Source organism: Xenopus laevis, chromosome 8L (genome assembly GCF_017654675.1).
Source record: "Xenopus laevis strain J_2021 chromosome 8L, Xenopus_laevis_v10.1, whole genome shotgun sequence".
Classification (NCBI taxonomy): Eukaryota; Metazoa; Chordata; class Amphibia; order Anura; family Pipidae; genus Xenopus; species Xenopus laevis.
The window spans coordinates 43,693,189-43,714,528 of NC_054385.1; the positions used below are offsets into that span (position 1 = coordinate 43,693,189).

Consider the following 21,340-nt stretch of genomic DNA (forward strand, 5'->3'; position numbering starts at 1 on the left):
GGGTCCCTATAACCCAGGGAAAATGACTAGACAAACAGATATGAAATTGCACGTTTAGGTCTCTACTGAGCCCACAGCAGTTACAGGGTCTGCTTCCTGGTGCTATGACCCTTTCTGTAGGTTTTTACTCTCATATGACACAGTCCTGTACTCGTCCTGGCCACTAGAAGCCACTCTTTCACTGGAAATTAAATTAAAACTGGAAAATAAAAATGCTCCAATTTGGTGGTAAGTTATGTTATGTCAGATGCAATTGCTACAAAAACAAATAGCCACAACATGCAGAGTGCAACACTATGGGGCAGATTTATCAAGGGTCGAATTTCGAGGGTTAAAAAAACCTTTGAATTCGACCCTCAAAGTAAAATCCTTCGAATATCGAATGTTCGATATCGATTTTAGCGCAAAAAATCGAGCGTTTTTAAGTGATTGATCGAATGATTTTTATTCGATCATAAGAAGTGCCCAAAACCTATCTACAATGTCCCCATAGGCTAACATTCAATTCGGTAGCTTTTATTTGGCAAAGTATTGAGTCAAAGTATTTTTTAAAGAGACAGTATTTCAATTATCGAATGGTCGAACGATTTTTACTTTGACCAATTCGATGGTCAAAGTACCCAAAAAATTACTTCGAAATTCGAATATTTTTTGATTCAAACTATTCACTCGAGCTTAGTAAATCTGCCCCTTAGTGTAAAAGGTAACTATTTTGCTCAGACAAGCAGTAAGGGCTTTTAGTCTTTGTAGCCTGCACCAGGCCCGGACTAGCAGTCTGTGTATTTTGGCAAATGCCAGAGGGGCTGCTGTAAGATGCCACAGTCAATATTTTGTGAGTCAGTGGAGCGCTGTTAGGGCTTCTGTGTACAGGGCCGTTTTTGAATCCCAGTCTGGACCTGCTGTGCACGTTAACCTGCTTAGAGCAAAAACACACAATTTTTCACCCATGGGAGATCATTGGTCCAGTGGGAAATCACAAAAAAAATACTTTTAAATGTGCAATATTGGGATTGCTGCATGTAAAACAATAGCACACTACATGCTGTAATGTGGTATAATTGCAGGAGAATGCAGAATATGTCAGGGCTCAAATCTCTGCTACTGAGGCCCAGTCATGAGGTGAATGAGGCCCGGACAGATGTAGCAGTAAAGAGGAGGGGCTTCCACTTCACTTCCTGCTTTCAGCTCAAATGAATGGAACAATAAGATGTGGTCATACACATATATGTTCATATATTCTCTGTTTGGCACATGAGTGTGGTTAGTCAGAGACCGTGGAGGCTGGGCCAGAGTGTGGCCAATTTAAAAAGGAGCAAGAACAGGATAGTAATAGTTTGTTGTGTTAGGGCCAGGGCACATGGAGCAGTGGCTCCACTGCTCTCAGACTGTTTTTTTTTTTTGCAGGCTGAGAGAAGCAGATCGGCTCTCTTCCTCAGCTCCGTTGATCTGTACAGAGTATACAGTAGTGTACGGAGCAGAGCAGAGATCAGTCTGAAAATGGCTGCTTTTGCGTTTTTGTCTGACCTCCGCTCCATGTATCTTTACCAAAGCAGAAGTTGTACTTTTCAGTGCAGATCAACAGAGCTTGGAAAGGGAGGCAATCTGCTTCTCTCCGACTCCACAAAACAACACTTGCTGAGAGCAGATGAGCCAACACTTTGTGTGCCTATAGCCTAAGACGCTGCCAAAATTTGTTCTCCTAAACACACACACACACAGCGTTAAGATTCTAAATGGACTGAATGAAAAGTCGCAGGTAAAAACTACATTACATCCGACACGACTGTGGAAGCAGAAAGCAGCGGACCGTGTAGTTGTTACCTCCGACTTTTCATTCAGTCCAAATATATCTTGACATGAGCGACTCCACCCGACTTGTCGTCTGCGTTTTGTCGCCGACGGAAAGCACTTGTGGAGTTCTACCCGTAAACTATTTATTCAATTTGAGTTTTTTTGAGCTTGTAAACTCACAAATTTGAGGTGTTCGATTTTTTTTCTCAATGGTTTTATTCATTTGGATTTTAAATAAATAATGTTGTATTTGTGTTTTTTTAAGTTTATTCCTAATACAAAAAAGCTCTAAAATTACACAAATCTGAATTTTGATATATAAGTCCATAACTCTTGCTCCAGACAGGGGTCATGGTTTGGTGGGGCCGCAGGGGGGTTGCATGCAGAGAATGTCCCTTGCCTTGGGTGCCCAGGCTCTTTGGCCTGGCTCTGCTACTTTACAATTCAGTTTTTTTAAGTTTTTGCTCCTTCTCTACCACCCCCTGCAATGTGATTGATGAAACTACTGTATAAGGCAGTGATTAAGAGACCCAGACATTACACACAGGGAATAGCGTGATATGTAACATTAACAAATGATGTAGGCTGTTTTTTTGTATACAGAAATGGCAAATAATTGAAACAAAACATAAGTATAAAAAGAATTTCTCTTGCTTTCAAGAGTAAATATTTATCTTTTTTTATGTAAAAACAAAACAACATGAACTGCTGCTCTTTTAGTTTATGTGAGAATGAACTGATGTTAATCTGGTGTTAAAGGGAATGTAAAGACTATACAACATTCTTTTTTAATCTGTTGCTATTTTGGGAATTTCAGTAATATATTTTGGCTCTTTGGCTTAAAATTCTTTGCATCCCACCCAGGCACAGAATGCTTTACTGCCAGGTCTTCTCTCCCTTCCATGCCATAATAGTTCTTTACTCCGTGTATGTTTGTGCCAATCAAAATACTGATTGTATGAAAAGGTGTAGTTATACTTAAAGAGGAACTATTGTGAAAACGAAAATTTAATATAAGCTTCATCTTACCAAAATAAGAAACTTTCTAAATACAGTCAATTGAAAATGTTGTACTGTTTCTGAAATAATCAAGTTCATCTTCACTATCCCCCTCTCAGCATCTGTTTCTCTTCATTCTCCCTTCATGCAGAAGTTGGGTGTCAGATATTCACTGACAGTTAGATCCAATATATCTTTATGGGGGGGCTCCTTTTGCCTAGAAGATGTTATTAGAGCTCACTCTATTAAAATCACCAGCCATCATGTCTCTCTACACGCAGAATTTGTGCAAAAGGCAGTTATTTTGTTTGTACTGGAATCAGTTACTTGAATGAGCTCTAATACATCTGCTAGGAAAGAAAGCACCCCTTAATAAGATAAATTGAATCTAACTGTCAATGACTATCTGACACCCAACTGCTGCATGAAGACAAAATGAGTAGAAACAGATGCTGAGAGAGTGATGTGAATATAATTGATTATTTCAGAAATGATGCAGAATATTTAATTGATTGTATTTAGAACATTTCTTATTTCAGTATGATGACGCTTATATTAAAGTTTAATTTCCTGATAGTTCCCCTTTAACCAAGGCAGCAAATAAGGGTCCTTCAGATGCCGTGTAATCCATTTGCTGTTTAGCCCACTGAATGGTAAAGCACTGCTTGTAGCCGTTACCCTGATTGGTATATACCATTAAAATTTTAACAGTAAATTAGGAACAATGGGAAGGAGTTATTTGGGCATTTCAATATCATTTTGACAAGTAAAAATCTAGGTATGTTTTGTAAAAGTGTTCATAATAATGCAGATTGAAAAAAATATTGGGTAGCCTTAACATAGTCTTTAGATAAGCTAACTTCTTATTTCAATCCTCCTGTTTTATGCAGTCGGTTCTTCCGTCTCTCCATTAGCAGCATTCTCAGCATGGTCATGGAATTGTATGGTTTCAGTAGGCTCAGAAGCACCCAGATTTTCCTTGGGGGGCTCGTTGGCTTCCCCAGATACTGCCGAGTACTGGTTTCCTCCAGTTCTGTAGGAATAGAATTAACATATTGATAACATTATTCATTGTGTTGCTTTGCATCTACTGTCATTGTGTTTGATCAAATAGGCTAAATAGGGTGACTGTTGTTAAAAGGGCAACATGGAATTCTAATGCTATTCTGCTATTAATAATAAAATAATATTTTTAGAGTGGCTAACACAAGAGGAGGGACTTGACAGCTTATTATCAAGTGCCCATTTGTTAAGCACCTACCCACTTATTAGGTTCAGGACACTAGGGTGGAATTAGAGATGTGGTTATTAGGCCACGCACATATTGGGCAGCATAATATCAGTGTACTGGGGTCTCTTTTGTATTGATGGGGGTCAGGGGCATGACACATCTACAATCAAATGTTCCTTTTTGACATGTTTCCTAATATAGTTGGGGCTGATAAAGGGCAGTTGACATGAGGCTTCCTAAGTGGCAAAGCATCTTAAGGACAATAGCTGTCATTTAAGTAGACCACAACTGTGCAAGGCTGCCCTGTCTTATAAGTCGCGCGGTAAGTACAAGGCTTTATACCTGGTTTCCATAGTGAGCAAGTGGGTAAGGTGCAAGAAAGGGGCACTGCCCTTCATGAATACAGTGCTGCCAAACACAGACAGCACTGTATCCATGGGGGAAGCGCATCTCCTTGCAATCAGCCAGTATCCTTGAAAGCCTAAGGGCCCTGATGGGAAAATCTCCTCTCCCAGGCCATGGGCGATGAAGCACCCAAAAATACCTGTCCCTTTACATTCATTTGAATTGCCTCATGTAAAACACATTATATGCAGTGATCCTGGGTATGTGGGCAAAAATGCCTCCTTCCACATTCTTTCTACCATTTTTTCCTCATTTTTCTACCTGTCACCAAAACATATTACTTGCATAGATTCAAATGGATGCTGAGGGATATGTATATGCACTGCCGGAGAAGTGATTTTAGGCCGGACTTTTCTGCTGGGCTCTCCAGACCTATAAAGAAAGCGCTGTTTGACATTCAAAACCAAAAAAATAATATGAAAAACAATTACTTCATTTCTGTGGTTGGTGGAAGTTGCTTTTTCTGTTTTCTTTTGACTACGAGAAACCAGACGATGGCAATAATGATAGCCGCTGCCAACAGTCCTCCGATTACCGCTGCTGCAATTACACCTCCTTCCCCTGTTGTAATGTTAAATCATGAAGAGATTACTGGGTTTCAACTGGCACCGAGGAAAATCACAGCCGTTTAGGCACAGTTTGTTATAGTCTACACTGTCAAATGATTTAGAGCATTCAATGAATCATAAATAAATGTTTTCCAGAACTTCCTTGCTCATTCCATTACCCCGTGGATGTTGGTAATTCCAAAAGCAGATCAACAGCTGATGGGGCACAGGTTGGAAATCCTGAGATATGTATACCCCCTCACATGATTTATTTATAACAAACTGCAGCCCTGTACTTAAAACTGCAACTTGGCTGTTGGAGAAGGATCCTTTAACTTGTAGTTCTACAACAGCTGAATGGCCTAATGGTAAAACATCACTGATATAATTTTTCCCTGTCTATATATTAAGGGAGACGTGGCAGGTCCAAGACTGGTAGATCTGTAGATTCTGGCAAATGCCAGTGATGATGCCATAGACAGTCAATATTCATTGGGCCTGTGGGGTCTAGAAATGCTAGGTCCTATTTTTATTCCCAGACCCGACTCTAAGGGACTAACATGTAGTCTATCCTACCTTATTCCAAAGAATTTTTAATCTGGAATTGGGCACCAACAAAATAAAAGGCAAATAGATTGTGTACCCCCTGTGTGCAGGTTGAGTTCACAAGTAGCATTTCCCAGGTTGTTACTGGCTGTACATCTGTAGTATCCTTCTTCAAAATCCGTCAGGTTCCCTATTATGAGGCTTCCTTTCTGCTGATCTATCAAGAAGAGAGAACTCATTTATTCTTGCGCAGTGAAGCATGGAAGTTGCCAGACAAGTTGCCCTTGTATAGTTTTCAGTATGTCACACAGAAAAAATGGCTGCACTCACTCATCTGAGAAGGTGTTGACTTCAATAACCCATTCTCTACTCTGTTCCAAGAATATATTGGGCGCGGCATCCCCTCCTCGGAATAACACAGCAGAGAAATGAAATGTCCAGTCTCTACAGCTCCCCGAATAGAACAATGTGGAACAGATGGTGGAACTAAGGGAACAGTGGGAAATAATTAGCTTTGTGTCATCAAATATCACATTAGCCGTTATCTATCAGGGCTGTCCAACCAGAGGCTCAGGGGCCTGCTGTGGCTAGAACAAATATGTAACCATACAGAACATGCTAATAAAATCAGCTGCAAGAGGAAGCAACAAGTTATATGTGAAATGTGTCTTTTTATGGAATAATGTTCATGTATCCGACTTATTATTGGGTATTGATTTTATCATATGGCAGCTGCAGAAAAACACATTTATAGACTTTGAGATGTAAATTATTATGCATAGATTTTTATATTAGCAAATTAACTGAGCATGCAAACATCATTTTGCCAGGGAGAAGAGAGATACACTGCTCTCAGGTCACAACTGGTATTGTAGCATCACACAATTTACCTAAGCCTTTGCGATAGATGGAAGAGTTAATTTATAAAGGGCTAGGTGCAAGGGCAGCAGCACTAAGCTCTGCAAAATCATGAACCGATGAGCCTTATGCATTATAGCTTCTGAATGACACACACAGATACCTTCTTGGGAAAATGTAGGCAACCAGACAAGGCAAGGCACCAGACCACTCACACTCCTTGCCTTGTCTGGCTGCCTAATCTTCCCCCAGCAGGTACCAACCGTGCACCCGTCCTGACCTAGGAACCAGCAGCGCGGATAAAAATACATGATATTAAAATATTAATTGAAAAAGCTAGATAGGCCCCTAATCACCCTGAAAGTGTATGTCTTGAGTCCCTCAACACAACATCTTTCTGCATGTGGACCTTAGTTTATTTGCATATTCCATCCCTAAAATAAAATCTTCTGTATGAATAAGCCCCTAGGATAGTACTTAAATGCTTTTCTACATGAAATGCTTAATTACATTAAGACAGACTTCTTGTAACTGGCTGCTCATACACTGCTGTAGGCTTGTTGGAAATGCAAAGCATGTGATGTGTATCACTCACAGCTGATGCCAGTGATTCAAAATGTTGGTTCAATTTAATAAAGTAGAACCTACATGCTTATTAAAAAACAAAAAATAAATCATCAAGGAGTTTCCTTTCTTTCTGCCTGGATTTCGCCTTTCCAGTTTTTATCAATTCTCGTCTTTTTCTACCCAGAAACAGGACCGGATTTACATAGCGGGCATCCCTAGGCCCGCTGTGTTCGTCACCCCCCTCCCTTTTATTCGCTCAAATTTTCATCAGTCCAGAGCAATGGGGATTGGCTCACAGGAAATTTAAAAAAACTATTGTATCGCTTTCCCAGTGTTTCTGAACCAATGTGGGTGTGGTTGGGCAGCATGCCGCCCCCTAAAATCTGCCGCCTAGGCCTGGGCCTTGGGGGCCTCTCCACAAATCCGGGCCTGCCCAGAAATGCAAACAAATCACACAGGTTGTACCAGTCAGTTTCTTTTATGGAGGTGAGATAGGAGAAGGTGGAATTCCATGTTAAACACAGATAGCTTTTGGGAGTGCCTGGTACACACGCTAATAACACATTATTAACTCTGGGTTCCACCTCCTTGCTATGTATAGCTTTATGCATGTCATTAGCAATAGGAAATTTAAAAATACAATGATCAATGGGGCAGACAGACAGATATAGACTAATTTTCTATTTTTTTCTAGAGCATGAAGCATCTGAATACATATATAGTTCCTCTATTTGACAGTAGAAATACTACGAAAAATGATATGTTACCCAGAACAGTCAAGAGAATCTTTCCTTGGCCACTGGACTCAGGTAAGTTCAACACTTCACAGGTGTAGATGCCGGTGTCCTGAGACTGCATGTTGGAAATGGTTATGGTTGCATTGCCTGGAGACATGGCAGCGGTGACTCTATTCTTATAGCTGGGCCCAGACAAAGACTGGTTATTCTGATAAAAGAACACCTACAGGACAGGACACAAAAATGTGCATTCATTTAGTTCCATACAGAGCTAAAGTGCCTTCTTGCTGCTCAGATTGACGTTTTCATCTCGCATGCGAACTGTAAATATTCTAATGTTTGGACTGGATACAGGCTGGTCTTGCTCAAAGTAGGTTGCGCGCAAATGAAAAAGCAATTCTGTTTTACTAACAGGACAGCTCTTCTGATGTTACACATCAAATGTAATACAGACAAATCGACATTTGATAAACCATTATACTTTGCAAATGTATTCAAACTGGAGCAGCTAAATAGGAATTGCAAATTTATTGCTAACATTTGTCCACATTTAAAGGCGTTGTTTACCTTTATGTTAATACGTTATGTTATATTCCTAGATATTATGTTCCTAGAAACTTTGCAAATGGTTTTCATTATTTAGTTTTTTATTGATTTTGGATTATAAGTCTTTTTCATCTGCCTCTTTCCAGCTTTCAAATGGGAGTCTTTGACCCCAGCAGCCAAAAACTATTGCCCTGTGTGGCTACAATTTTTTATAACTTATATTTCTATGCAGGCCCTCTCCTATTCATAGTCCCCTCTCTCGGTAAAACCACTGCCTGGTTTGCTGGGTAAATAAGATCCTAGCAACCAGACAGCTGCTGAAATACCAAACTGAAGAGCTGCTAAACAAAAAGCGAAATAACTGAAAAACCATAAAAGATAAAAACTGAAGACCAATTGCAAATTATCTCAGAATATCAATTTACACATCACACTAAGGAGGTTATTTACTAAAATTCGACCAAACTCCCTTCCACAAATTGAACTCATTTATCAATAATTCTGCTAGAAGTTGCAACTAAACTAATTGTCAATTCAAATCATACAATTGAAGCCCCGGAAATGCGACTTTATCAAACTGACACTCTGAAAACTCGACTTTATTGAATTAAAGATTATCCAGCACACAATGATGTCAAGAAACAACTTCAGGGACATCTGCTACATGACCTTGACAGGTTTGAAATGCAGTAGTTTTGTATTTGGATTTTTAGCAGCTTTGGGATATAATAAATCTCTAAAAATGTTATTTCTCTAAAAATTTGAGTTTTTCCTTGACCAGATAAATTTGAGGTTTAATAAATGGGCCCCTAAAAGTTAATTTAAAGGTAAACTAATCCTTTCAGAAGGATAAAGTAGCTGGATTCCACCACTGAGCTGGGCAGCCTGCAGTATGCTTGCAGCATGCACAGAACCCTGACTGGATCAGATCTGCACCTATAGTGTATAGGGGCCTCCTCATGGCCTGTCGACTGATATCTGATTGATTGATTTCAGCATGTGGGTGGCAAAATCTAACTTTCTATGTGTATGGCCAGCTCAAGTTTTACAGAGGTGCAACTATTCACTAAGCAGGCAGCGCAGCTTACAGGACAGAAATTTTTGTTGTAATACAACAAAAATTGTGTTAAAATATGTGATATTTTTTTTATCTTTTTCATCATAAGGACTTTAGCGAGTATCGGGCAAAATCTTGACCCTTAGTGCTCACTCAAGAAGACACTCTCTAACTTGGACCTCTGTATCACATCCCCAGCTTCCCCCCCTGAGTACAGGTCCTTGTGCTCCATTTTGTGTTTGCTCCAAGTGTTTGGGTTGCATTTTGGAGTGCACGGACACCCAACTTTGGGCACACTGCAGTGTGGTAGGGTGTAGGGACGGGCTAATTTTTTCACCTCCTTTCGCCAAAAAAATTACGCCCATAGACTTGTATGGCGGCGTGCGACATTTCGCCGAATTTTTGGCGAAACGAAATGGGTCAAAATTAATATTAATTAATTATGATTGCAAAGTCAGTTTCAGGCCTGCAAGTTTGCTGGTGAACCCAATTCATTAAAGGTACTTGACCAACATTGCACTGACTTTCTCCTGGTTCAAATCAAGCACCTATAGATGCGGGTGAACCGCTGAACCAGCACCCTACATCAATTTGTACAGCTGGAGTAAATAAATAGTGCAGATACAGCAAAGATTAGATCACTGGAGTTGAAACAGTACTGGGGCAGTCATATGATGTACAGGAGTCAGGATAATAAAGTGTGTAACATCTGAAGCATGGTGCAATCACAGCAAAGAAGTGGTTGCTAAATCCAACTACAGACTTGACTCAGCTCTCTTACAAATATGTCATGTTTTGATGCTATTCAGTCTTTTTGCCTGAATAGCAATAAGCCCTTTAATATTTACAGTACTAGTTCTTGCCCTATTATTTCTGGGACTCATTCTAAATATTAAAAAAACATAGTTTGTTGAAGTAAAAACATGGTGCTTCCTGTAAGAAGTATACAGAATCATGCAACGCCAGCACTAAGCTTGCCAAGTTTTACTTGCTCTTACTTATCCGTAATTATGCTCTCCTCATGTATATCTCCTTGATGCTGAGAAGACATCAGAATGAACACAGAAAGGTGTGTAATGGGTTGTTAGCAGCACATAGTCCTATTAGTTTATACTTTTCATCACTATGTAAGAATTGTAACATTACCTACACTCATTTGAGCTTTTTGCCAAAAGTTCACAGTGTCACAATTTTTGCTATAGAAACAACCATTTTTATTACCACAACCAGTTGTGAACCAATGTTTTGCACAGCCAATGTCATTCAATTCTTTGAAGCCTTAAAGTTCTTACAGTGTTCACACATGATGGGATCAATTGTTAAGGAAAAACTCCACCATCCCACTCCTCACTATTGGCATCCAGTACTTCACTCTTAAAGTGGACCTGTCACCCAGACACAAAAATCTGTATAATAAAAGTCCTTTTCACATTAAACATGACATCCAATTTCTATTTTTTATTTAAGCATTCATAGCTGTTGTAAACTCATTTAAAAATCTCAGCTGTCAATCAAATATTGTCTGCCCCTCCTCTATGCCCGTGGCATAGAGGCGGGGCAGACAATTACTTTCACTTTCCATTCAGCACTTCCTACATGTCACTGCTCTCCCCACATTCCCCAGTTCTCTTTATCATATAATTGTGTAACCAGGACATGGGGATGGACATCAGGTCCCACATTCTGGTGCACAAACATGATTCTGAGATGATACAAGGCTTGTCTTAATAACAATGTCCACAAAATGGCTCCTGCCTGCTTGTTATAATTATGAATTCCCAGACTGAAGAAAACAAGATTCAAATAATTTATATAGTGTAATTAAAGTTCATTTTCCTTGACTAATCTAATAAAATAGGATTTTGAATAATCTTTTTGGGTGACGGGTCCCCTTTAAAGGGGACTCCTCACACCCCCTTACTTACTGGTAAGTAGCAGAACTTACTGGTGCGACCTTGTCAGGTGATTCTTGCATGAGCCTCCGGACAGGGAATTCTTCACTGATTAGTGAGGTAAGTACCCTGGTAGGTACTCCATCAGTACATGAACCACAGTAAAAGACCATCAAAATAATCTTAGGGCCCCTGTAAACTTTGGAAAGAATCCATTTTAATAAATATATATTGTATCTGCTTGTCATGCCCCATTGGGCTATTTCTTCTATCCACCCAGCGATCGTATGGGGCCTGCTTCTTGTATAGTTACACTCCTGGCTCTAAGTCTATCATGACCCTTTTTAAACTGCTTTTAGCAATAGCCACAAATGTTTGCTGGAAGGGCTGGACTACACTTGATAAAGAGCCTAGCCAGAAACATGTAGTGTGTGTTAATCCTTCTCTAACTCCTTCTCAATAAAACACTTTGCAGTCAAGTTTACTGCATTGGACTTGTCCTACGCTTTTGCTATTTTTTGAATAATTAATTTGGATATTGACACTGTATACTCCAAGTAAAGAAGCTTATAATTGGTGGGCTACATATCTGTTCTGGAAGGGCTGGATACTTGGGATAGGATAGAACACCACCTGTGGAAGCAACCATGGAGCATAGGGTGTACCCCCCAGTGGTGCAGTACACGATTAATATTCTAGGTCCCCTTATTAAAATAGTCCACTGTGCAGTCTGTTATTCACTTGAATGCAATCTGTATGCACTACTGGCATCACTGAGTATTTTCTGACCAAAATCTGCCTATAAATCAGTACTTACTTACTACGCCTATGGAGGCCCCACACAGTGGAATAACATCTGGTGCCATGATACTGTGATGTCACTATCTACATAATATAAAGCACTGCCACAGCCTTCTGGAGACAAGAGGCCTGGGGGATCACTGTGTGGCATTATCACTGTATCTGTCACAAAATGCTTGGGGGCCACAGTTGTTATGAAAAACATGGTGATCGCAGTGTGTCATGAAATACTTAGGGGCAAGATTAATCCATGAAATGCCTGGGGGCAGTGGAACGGGGGCCCCAACAAAATGGTCCAAATTGGACCAGTTGAAGTTTCTTTTCAGAGAATAGGCAAAGTAAATCTCTGCCTTGGTAAAGATGGAATCATGAGCTGACCAATATCGGCAGAAGACTTGGATATTGGACGGCTTGCTGACCGGCTGGGCAGAAAATTTTGATTGGGCGCCTTTGAAGGCACCCGAATATCACCCATTATTAGCGCTGAATTGTCAGATACAGGTAGAATTCTATTGTTTCTACCTGCATAACGGACAATTCAGCTCTACATGTGTGTATTGAAACGAACGATCTTTCCTAGAAAGATCTTTTTCAGGAGAGATCGTAATTGTAATCTTTATTGCCACCTTAAGGGGGACATACACTCTGTCAGGCCCATGGACAAATCAGTTAGATTGCGTACCAGATCGGTTTGTGTATGGCTGCCTTTAGGATATGTTTTGTGCAATTAGGCTATAGTCTCAAGTAAGTGCTGATGCCTTATAGCAGGAAATAAGAGGCTACGTGTATTCATTAGTAATTTAGTGTGTCCATTATAGAATCAGGGATTAACTTGATCAAAAAAGATCCAGTGGTCCCTGGCCTTCACGGACCCAGCTGACCCAGGCCCACTCCACGGCCTAGATCCACGTCTGCTCCTGTGCCTGCACCTTCCCCTCTCCCTGCCCGGACCCAGGCTCACTCCTGCATCCAGTCTGTCCCATCTCCCCACCCGGACCACCCCTCTCCCTGATCATAGACAGAAAGAGAGGTAAAAAGTATTGCAGTGCACTTGGGGGGGGGGGACCAGGCCCTTGAAGTCAAACCGGTGAGCCCTGGATGTCCCAGTCCAACCCTGTTGAAGGATTTTTTTTCAGATTGCTTTATATGCTTTCCTTTGGATAATATAAGAAGGACGGCTGAACTTGATACATTATACTTATCAGTCACTTTCTTCAGTTAGCAGTGAATATTTTTGTGTAAGATGAAAATGAAAATACCATAATTGCCCCATTGGCCGTTGCCCTTACTGATGCTTTACATTTATGAACAAGGGCTATGTCACACTAGTAATGTTCTCTCTCTATAGGTAATGAGCCTGTAAAACTGCATGGCCTCACAAAATGACATATGCAAAGTACCTTAACCCATGTGTGAGAATCCAGGGTACATCTGCTGGACATTATATTTATTTATTATTGCACAGAAACTATTAAACATAGAACATATTGTTCATACAATGCAGAAAAGCATAACATTAATGTGTGAGGTCATCAGAAGGAAATTTATACATTGTCATTCATACAATGTACTGTATATATTTCAATATATTTTACATATTCAATGTATATATTTCATACAAGTAAAACACAACATGGTACAGTTTGTTAATCAGCACGTTCGGGAAACAGATTTGTAACATTGCATGTGTACATAGATATATATATACATAATAGTGTCCTTTCAAGTCTCTGTAATGCCAGTCAAGTTCATAATGTATTACAGTCCAATGTCAAACTTTCAGTGCTACAAAAGCAAGTAAAAACAAACAGTGCCAGAACTCTGTTTTCCTGGTGCAATGTCAGCTAATTCCCCTTTTCATCCCTGCAAAACCATCACACTTCAAATATTTTTGGGGCCGATCTGTGATTGTTAAGATTTGTGCCTTCTTCCCCATTAATATTGTACATGGGGCCAACTTTGGGCATTTTATTACATTATACTTATACTGTATGTCTAACTCATGTAGAGATTATAAAATGTTGATCCCTTTACAAGTAGTAGGCATGTCTTTGTTCCTAAACTTGCTTAGTTGCCACACAAAATAGTAATGTCCTAAAAGGATTTCACTCTCCCTATTAACATAAGATGTATATAAAAAATGGTAATGTAATGTAATAAAAATGTGCCCACTACTAGCAACCTATGGCAGCAACAATCAGGTGTTGGCTTTCAAAGAGTTGACCTCTAAATGGTTGGTGACCACTGATTGGCTGCTATACGTTACTATACAAGTATCAAACTTAAGACCAATTATTTCACTACACCCTAAAGTGCCATTGTGCATTTCTGTATATTGTAGAAGCAATACATTCCATTTGGGACTTTAAATACTGATCAGGGCCAGAACTAGGGGTAGGCAAAAGAGGCATGTGTCTAGTGCCCAATTGGGGAGCACTGGAGCCCTAAAAAATATACATATGCTTTCTTCTCTAACATTGGCCCTGTGAATATTGCACACCCAGTGCTATACAGAGCTTAAATTTAAGTCAAGCTGGTCAATACTTTCCTCAGCTATGAATTCGGTAATTGAACTAATTCTGGTATCCTTAAGTGTAGGCAACCATGCATGCTTGACTACTTAGAACTAAAATGAATATATCAGGATTATGAGTTGTACAGTTTTGGCCAAAGCCAAGATTTATTTGAAATACATCTAGAATTTGGGTGTTTTTAGTAAATAGCCTGTTACTCATACAGCTATTATAACATCTCGTGGTGAGCTAGGAGTTCTTGACATGTCTACATGGACTACCATGTGTCACACTGCTATTGCTCTAATACTTTACTTACCTGATTCTTCCAGTTACACCTTCCCCGTGCATCTCTGCCATACGCCGTCTTTAGACACTGATTCAATGACCCTTCCTCTGGACTGAAGCACGGGGAAAGCTGTTTTAAAGCAGAAATGGTCCAAGCACTTAAGCCAAATGAATAATCTACTTAATCTTATTAAAATGGTTAGAATGATTTTTTTTATTTTTAGGAGAAAAAACGTGCACCTTCTGCAGGGAAAATGCATGTGAGGGGTAGCAGCTGTTTTGGTAGATGGGTAGACCTGGCATAGCACAAAGAGCCTGGTGAGGTCTTGACTGATGTAGAGGTTCAGTATACGTGTGCATAATATTCCACATGATTTGGGGGACCAAAACGTTGTACTACTATGCCATGCTACAACTCACATCATCCATACATTAAATACTCAGAGTATTTGCAGAATGCCATGGTTATATGACATTATTTCCATTCAATATTTGTGGCAAGCCTCTCTATATATGTATAGATATTATTTTATATATTTGCATTAAAATATTGTAATAAGCCAACTACTACATGACAGAAATTTGAGCAGGTAATGAATATAGCTGACTAAGTGGCCCATGGGCATAAAACAAGTTTGTAAGAGGCATAGTATTTAGTTGTTAGCAGTGATGAGAGTGGGCTGCAACACAGATCATCTGGGAAACAAAAAGCTACAGGTATGGTGCTCACTAGCAGTGGGGTCACTATAGAGGAAGCAAACCCTGCACTTGTAGGGGGCCCGGAATTCAGGGTCATCCTCTATAACTGTAGAGATCCTTGCTCCCCAACTGCTCGCTCTCAGGTGTGAATTGGGGAAGGGAGGGCGGGTGGGGGTTGTGGTTAGTCCTGTGTCCATCCAAAAAGAAAATTTTCAGGGTGGCCCGGGACTGAGTAGTAACTACACTGTTCGTTAGAATAGTTCCCAGACTCAGTGAGCTTATTAAAGGAAAACTATACCCCCAAAATGAACACTTAAGCAACAGTTAGTTTACATCATATTTAGTGGCATTTTTAAGGATCTTACCAAACTGGTCTGTATATTTAAGTAAATATTTCCCTTTTACATCTCTTGCCTTGAGCCACTTTTTTGTGATGGTCTGTGTGTTGCCTCAGAAATCAGCTGACCAGAAATACTGCAGCTCTAACTGTAACAGGAAGAAGTGTTGAAGCAAAAGACAGAACTGTCTGTTAATTGGCTCATATGACCTAACAAGTATGGTTTGTTTGCGTGCACAGTGAATTTTAAGATCCCAGGGGGCAGCCCTTATTTTTACTAAAGTATATTAATATGAAAATGATTTATTTACATAAATCAGGGTTTTACACATGAACTGTTTAATGCAATATCTTTTTATAGAGACCTACATTGTTTGGGGGGTATAGTTTTTCTTTAACAAAGAGATGCACTAGCCTGCAGGTAGCGATTATAACAACTAACAAATTGCCACCCTATCAGTAGTTAAGCCTTTCCTCCTCTTGCAACTGTACTTCTACTTTAAGCAAACCAAGCTTTTCCCCTATTTGTCTGCAATTCCTTTGTAGCCCAATAAGATGATATTATAGTTTTGACTAATGAAGACCCACCAATTGAAACAAATTGCAAGTGCCATCATTTTAATATCCCTGTATGTTCCATAATTCTGTCTTGGGCTGTTCTCACTAATGAAACCTAAGGAAAACTCATCAGTACTAGAGGCTGCAGTGATTCCCTGCAGTATGGGCCCTAAACCTATTTTTCCAGGTGTATGCTGTGCAGTACATTTTTGTGCACATATTTACTGCACATAAAACAAAAGTTTGCTGATCCTAGGCTCCCCTATGGGTCTGTAACCACAGGAGTGCACATAAACACTGTACACAAAGTAGAATTTAAGTGAGCTTCCATTGGTACAGCACCAAAAAGGAGGGCGAAATAATAGATAGTGAGAACAGGCTTCACCTTTCGAATAACCATTTGAACTACATTACATATACAGGTATGGGATCCGTTATCTGGAAACCTGTTATTCAGAAAGCTCAGAATTACAGGAAGGCCATCTCTCAAATTCTCCATTTTATCCATATAATCCAATTTTTTTAAAAAAAATATTTCCTTTTTCTATGTAATAACGAAACCGTATCTTCTACTTGTTCCATGCTAAAATATTAAGCCTTATTGGAAGCAAAACTAGCCTATTATATTAGATCAGATTAGATTATGGAAAGTCCCATTATCTGGAAAACCCCAGGTCCCGAGCATTCTGGACAACAGGTCCCATACCTGTATTAGTATATAGCCACATTTTTAATATTCTATTTTCCTTTAAAATACGTAGATTACCATCTTTGTGTATCAAAACGCAAACAAGATATGTGTAGTGGCCAAAACGCCAGTACTATCGATGTACCACACCCTATTTTTCTATATGCCATTTGTTGTAGAATTTGTTTGGCGCACATTCCATCATCCACTATCCAAACAGACACGCGTATATTCACACAAAAAACAGTGCAGATTTGCCAGTACTAGTTATTATTCACTATTAAAATGATTTCTGCTTACCTCCGACTCTAAACCTCTTCTACTATTTAGTATACCTGGAGTATGATCTGCTACTCTCTACCTGTGTATGGTCTGCTTCTCTCCACCTTGTAGGCAGACAGAGAGAAGCAGATCTGTTCTCATCTGCAGCCCCTTGTAGCTGCACTGACAGGCTCACATCAGGGAAATCATTGTGCAAAGTACAAAGACGTGCAGTTGACTTTTTTTGTACTTTACAGTCTACACACCTTCCTTATTACTTGAATTGGTACAGGTCTCTGTGCTCTGCTTCAAAGCGCTGAGAGCTGTGGCTGCCCCAGTGAATACAGTGCTTCCTGCATTCAGGAGCAGACAGGGGCAGGAAGGGTGAGGTGTAAAAGAAATCGCTCTTGTACCTCTTAGGGGCATTATTATTAGAATACAAAAAAATCACATAAATTCAAAATTCGGCCTTTGATAAATCTGCACATTAGTGAAGTTAGGGTATCATGGGCTATTACCTTATGTATTGTGCCCAGCAGCACTGCTGCAATGAGGCTACTTGAGAAACTTGCCTCAGGGGGTAGCAGCCTGCAAGTTACTAGGGGTGGCAAAAAGGCATTTCTGGTAGCAGAGTTGTACTTTCTATCCTGGCAATGTGTTCCCCCTGGACCCACTCTGGCACAGGAATGCTAAGCACTGGGGAGAGGGGGTATCACAGGAGACATCTCATGCACAACTTGTGCTAACATAGAAAATATGATCACATTGGATTGTACTGAATTAAAACAGATAACACTGTATTTAAATAAACAAAACATTCACCAAAGCATTTTGTTTAGAATCTGAATAAAGGGAAGTAGAGTGATCTCATGGAGTTGTTTGTCACAGTGCTGTAGTGATTACTTTGCTAACATTATGCTTGTATCAATGGGGGAAATGTAAAGTCCATCATTTTTGGCATCCCAGTGCCAGAAAACAGCATTAGTGTGCAAATCATTAGGTGCAAGTGCAGCCCTACAAGTATCTTCTTCTTAAAGCCCTCATTCTTAAAACCCTAATTCTGTTGGAACTACAGTTCTACAGCACATCTCAAGGCTGGGGAAATTCTAACAGTTGTGGGTCACAAGAAAAACAGGGAACACTGATATCCTTTGCTTATAGATTCCAAAATGAATAACCATGTAAGAAATATCTTATCTTCACTCAAGGGAATGGTAAGACCTAAACTGGGAGTTTTACATTAACTGAAGAGCCTGTGGGTAACCAGCCAACTATTGTCTCTAGTTTAAAGGCCCAAAAATGGGCCAATGGTCTTAAAGGGGTGGTTCACCTTTCCATTAACTTTTATGTTATACAATGGCTAATTCTAAGCAACTTTTTAATTGGCCTTCGTTTCTTTCTTTTTTTATAGATTTTTCATTATTTGCCTTCATCTTCTGACTCTTTACAGCTTTCAAATGTGGGTCATTGACCCCATCTAAAAAACCAAATGCTCTGTAAGGCTACAATTTTTTTGTTATTGCTACTTTTTATGACTCCTCTTTCTATTCAGACCCTCTCCTAGTCATATTCTAGTCTCTTATTTAGTTGAACCCTAGCAACCAGATGGCTGAAATTGCAAACAGGAGAGCTTCTGAATAAACAGCTAAATAACTCAAAAACCACAAAAAAGAAAACATGAAAACCAATTGCAGATTGTCTCAGAATATCACTCTCTACATCATACTAAAAGTTCATTTAAAGGTGAACAAACCCTTTAAATATCCAGATTCATCAAAATATAGCCCATGGCTAGAAAAAAAACAGAACATAGTAAATAAAAGAATATAACAACAACCAAAAAGGCAAAAAATGTATTACTGTTTTACCCTGGCCAAAGCTAATACTGTAAAATACTTGTTTTTGGATAACGGTAGTTTATTTTGCATCTTTGATATGTTATAAGACACATTGGATGTTCCTTCTGCTTTCTGGCTAGGGTGTGGCAATAGAATTAAAAGCCTGCTTTTGTGGGGAAAGCCATTACAGAATGTGTGTGCAATACATCTGTCTAACCTGATCATCATCTCTGTGGTTTGAGGCTACCCCACAAAAACGTCAAAAGTGGCCCATGCACCTTCTATCCATGCCCCTGATAAAAAATCAAAGCAAATCTGTGAACATTTGCAGAGGAGCCATTCTTTCCTCGCACACTGTGCTACAAACAAGAGAGACGGAAAAATGCTTCTATCCTAAGTCAACCCTTAGCATGTAGCACTTAATATGACAGGTAGCATTCCCAATCCATTATAAAATGCTCCCACCTATGCCTGCACTCTTACATTTCACTGAATCATGAACACTATAATAAAATCTGCTGACTAGTACTGACTAGCACTGAACAATACATGCAGAATATGGCCTGAACTATACAAATTGCACGAAGGGTCACATTTAGGATATTTTCAATACTCACTGTTTCCTGATTCTGTGATTTTGCCTGAAAAATGTTCCACTGAATGACAAGATTGTTTTTGTTCTGATTGTTGAGAATGTAGGTGCAGTATAAGGTAGCGTTCTGTCCAGAAGTCACGTTTATTATTGGGTTCTGTATAGTCACCTGCACACAGTGGCTCAAGGCTAAAATCAAAAGTGAGATACAGGAATGAACAGCCAAATATTTCCAAGTAATCTTTCATGAATTTCCTGTATGTTTTGCCACTGCATTTCAGACACATCACACTTATAAAGAAAGTAAACGTTAGTTCAATATATGGAAAAGCTATAATGGATTGTAGAATATCATAGTAATGAAGTACTGATGAAAAACCATATCTTCACCCATTACCATTGCAAACGATGTTAATTTAACACCAGGAGGAGACAGGGCTCCATTTCGGTGATCTGACACCAGGGGAAAACAGACCTTGGAGGGCTCAGAGCAGTCTTCCCAATATGCAACCCTCTAAAGACTGGATAGAGATGGCATATGGAACCTCCCAACATGACATCTCCTCTTTTCCTTTAACCAATCCATATTTATTTTTTACAGTTTTTATATTTACCTGTAAGACTCAGTCCTAAGGTTATGAACAGGAGGAAACTCATGGTGCCTAGAGATCCAGAGAGAACAGGGACCAGATATGTTCTTGAGGTGGTTTGAATGGTTTGTGCCTTCCACACAGTAGTCCTTCTTATCGCTGTGCATCAGTAAATCAACAAGAGCTTATTCACACCGAGACTTTATCGAAAAACACTCCCCTGAATGCTCCCAATATGGCAGTGTGGCTTTTGTGTGTTTTCAGTTGCACTATTTTTCAGGGTGTGTGCACCTGATACATTTGTAAGCCATGTTAACCCATATCTGCACCAAGCAGAATTATTCAAATGCTCATGTCTTGAATCTTCATGTTCTGTATTTTTCATTCTACCCAGAACTAAAAGTGGAGTTAAAAATGCTTCATCAACCACGATCCAGAGAAAGCATTTAATGACTCCTTTTCAAGCATATAAAAGGGTGCTAATTGATATGTTTTTTTGGTTGTACTAAGGCAGATATTTTTTTAAAGGTTCTGCTACACCATATTATTTGTGTGTTAGCCACCTTCTAGACATCAGGTTTGAAGGTTACTTGGCTGGTGATACATGGGGTATATTAAACACTATATCAGTGGCTGACCAATCAAAGCTTTCCTTTCATGACTTTCCTCTAAGGCAAGTACCAAGACCGAGTTTGGCCTACACCAGGGGGCACATTTACTAAGGGTCGAATATCGAGGGTTAATAAACCTTCAAATTCGACCCTCGAAGTAAAATCCTACGCATTCAAATATCGAATTAGAAGGATTTTCCGCAAATCCTACGATCGAACGAAAAATCGTTCGATTGATTCGAAGGATTTTAATCAAAAAAACCTGATGGGGAAGGTCCCCATAGGCTAACATTGTACCTCGGTAGGTTTAAACTGCCGAAGTATGTAGTCGATTTTTTTTTTAAAGAGACAGTACTTCGACTATCGAATGGTCGAATAGTCAAACGA

The 21,340-nt window shown here is 39.6% G+C and overlaps 1 protein-coding gene across 2 annotated transcripts; it reads right to left on the reverse strand.

Annotated features, from left to right (window-relative positions):
• Positions 1-1,562: 1,562 nt before the first annotated feature.
• On the reverse strand, positions 1,563-20,514 carry vsig1.L (V-set and immunoglobulin domain containing 1 L homeolog). Of its 2 annotated transcripts, XM_041571889.1 has the most exons (8): positions 20,367-20,514; positions 19,778-19,941; positions 14,811-14,909; positions 7,713-7,905; positions 5,851-6,006; positions 5,618-5,737; positions 4,858-4,987; positions 3,507-3,823 (listed from the first exon to the last, which is right to left on the reverse strand). In XM_041571889.1, the coding sequence occupies exons 1-8, from the start codon at positions 20,407-20,409 to the stop codon at positions 3,673-3,675; spliced, it is 1,056 nt and encodes a 351-aa protein (XP_041427823.1). In that variant the 5' UTR covers positions 20,410-20,514; the 3' UTR covers positions 3,507-3,672.
• Positions 20,515-21,340: the final 826 nt, after the last annotated feature.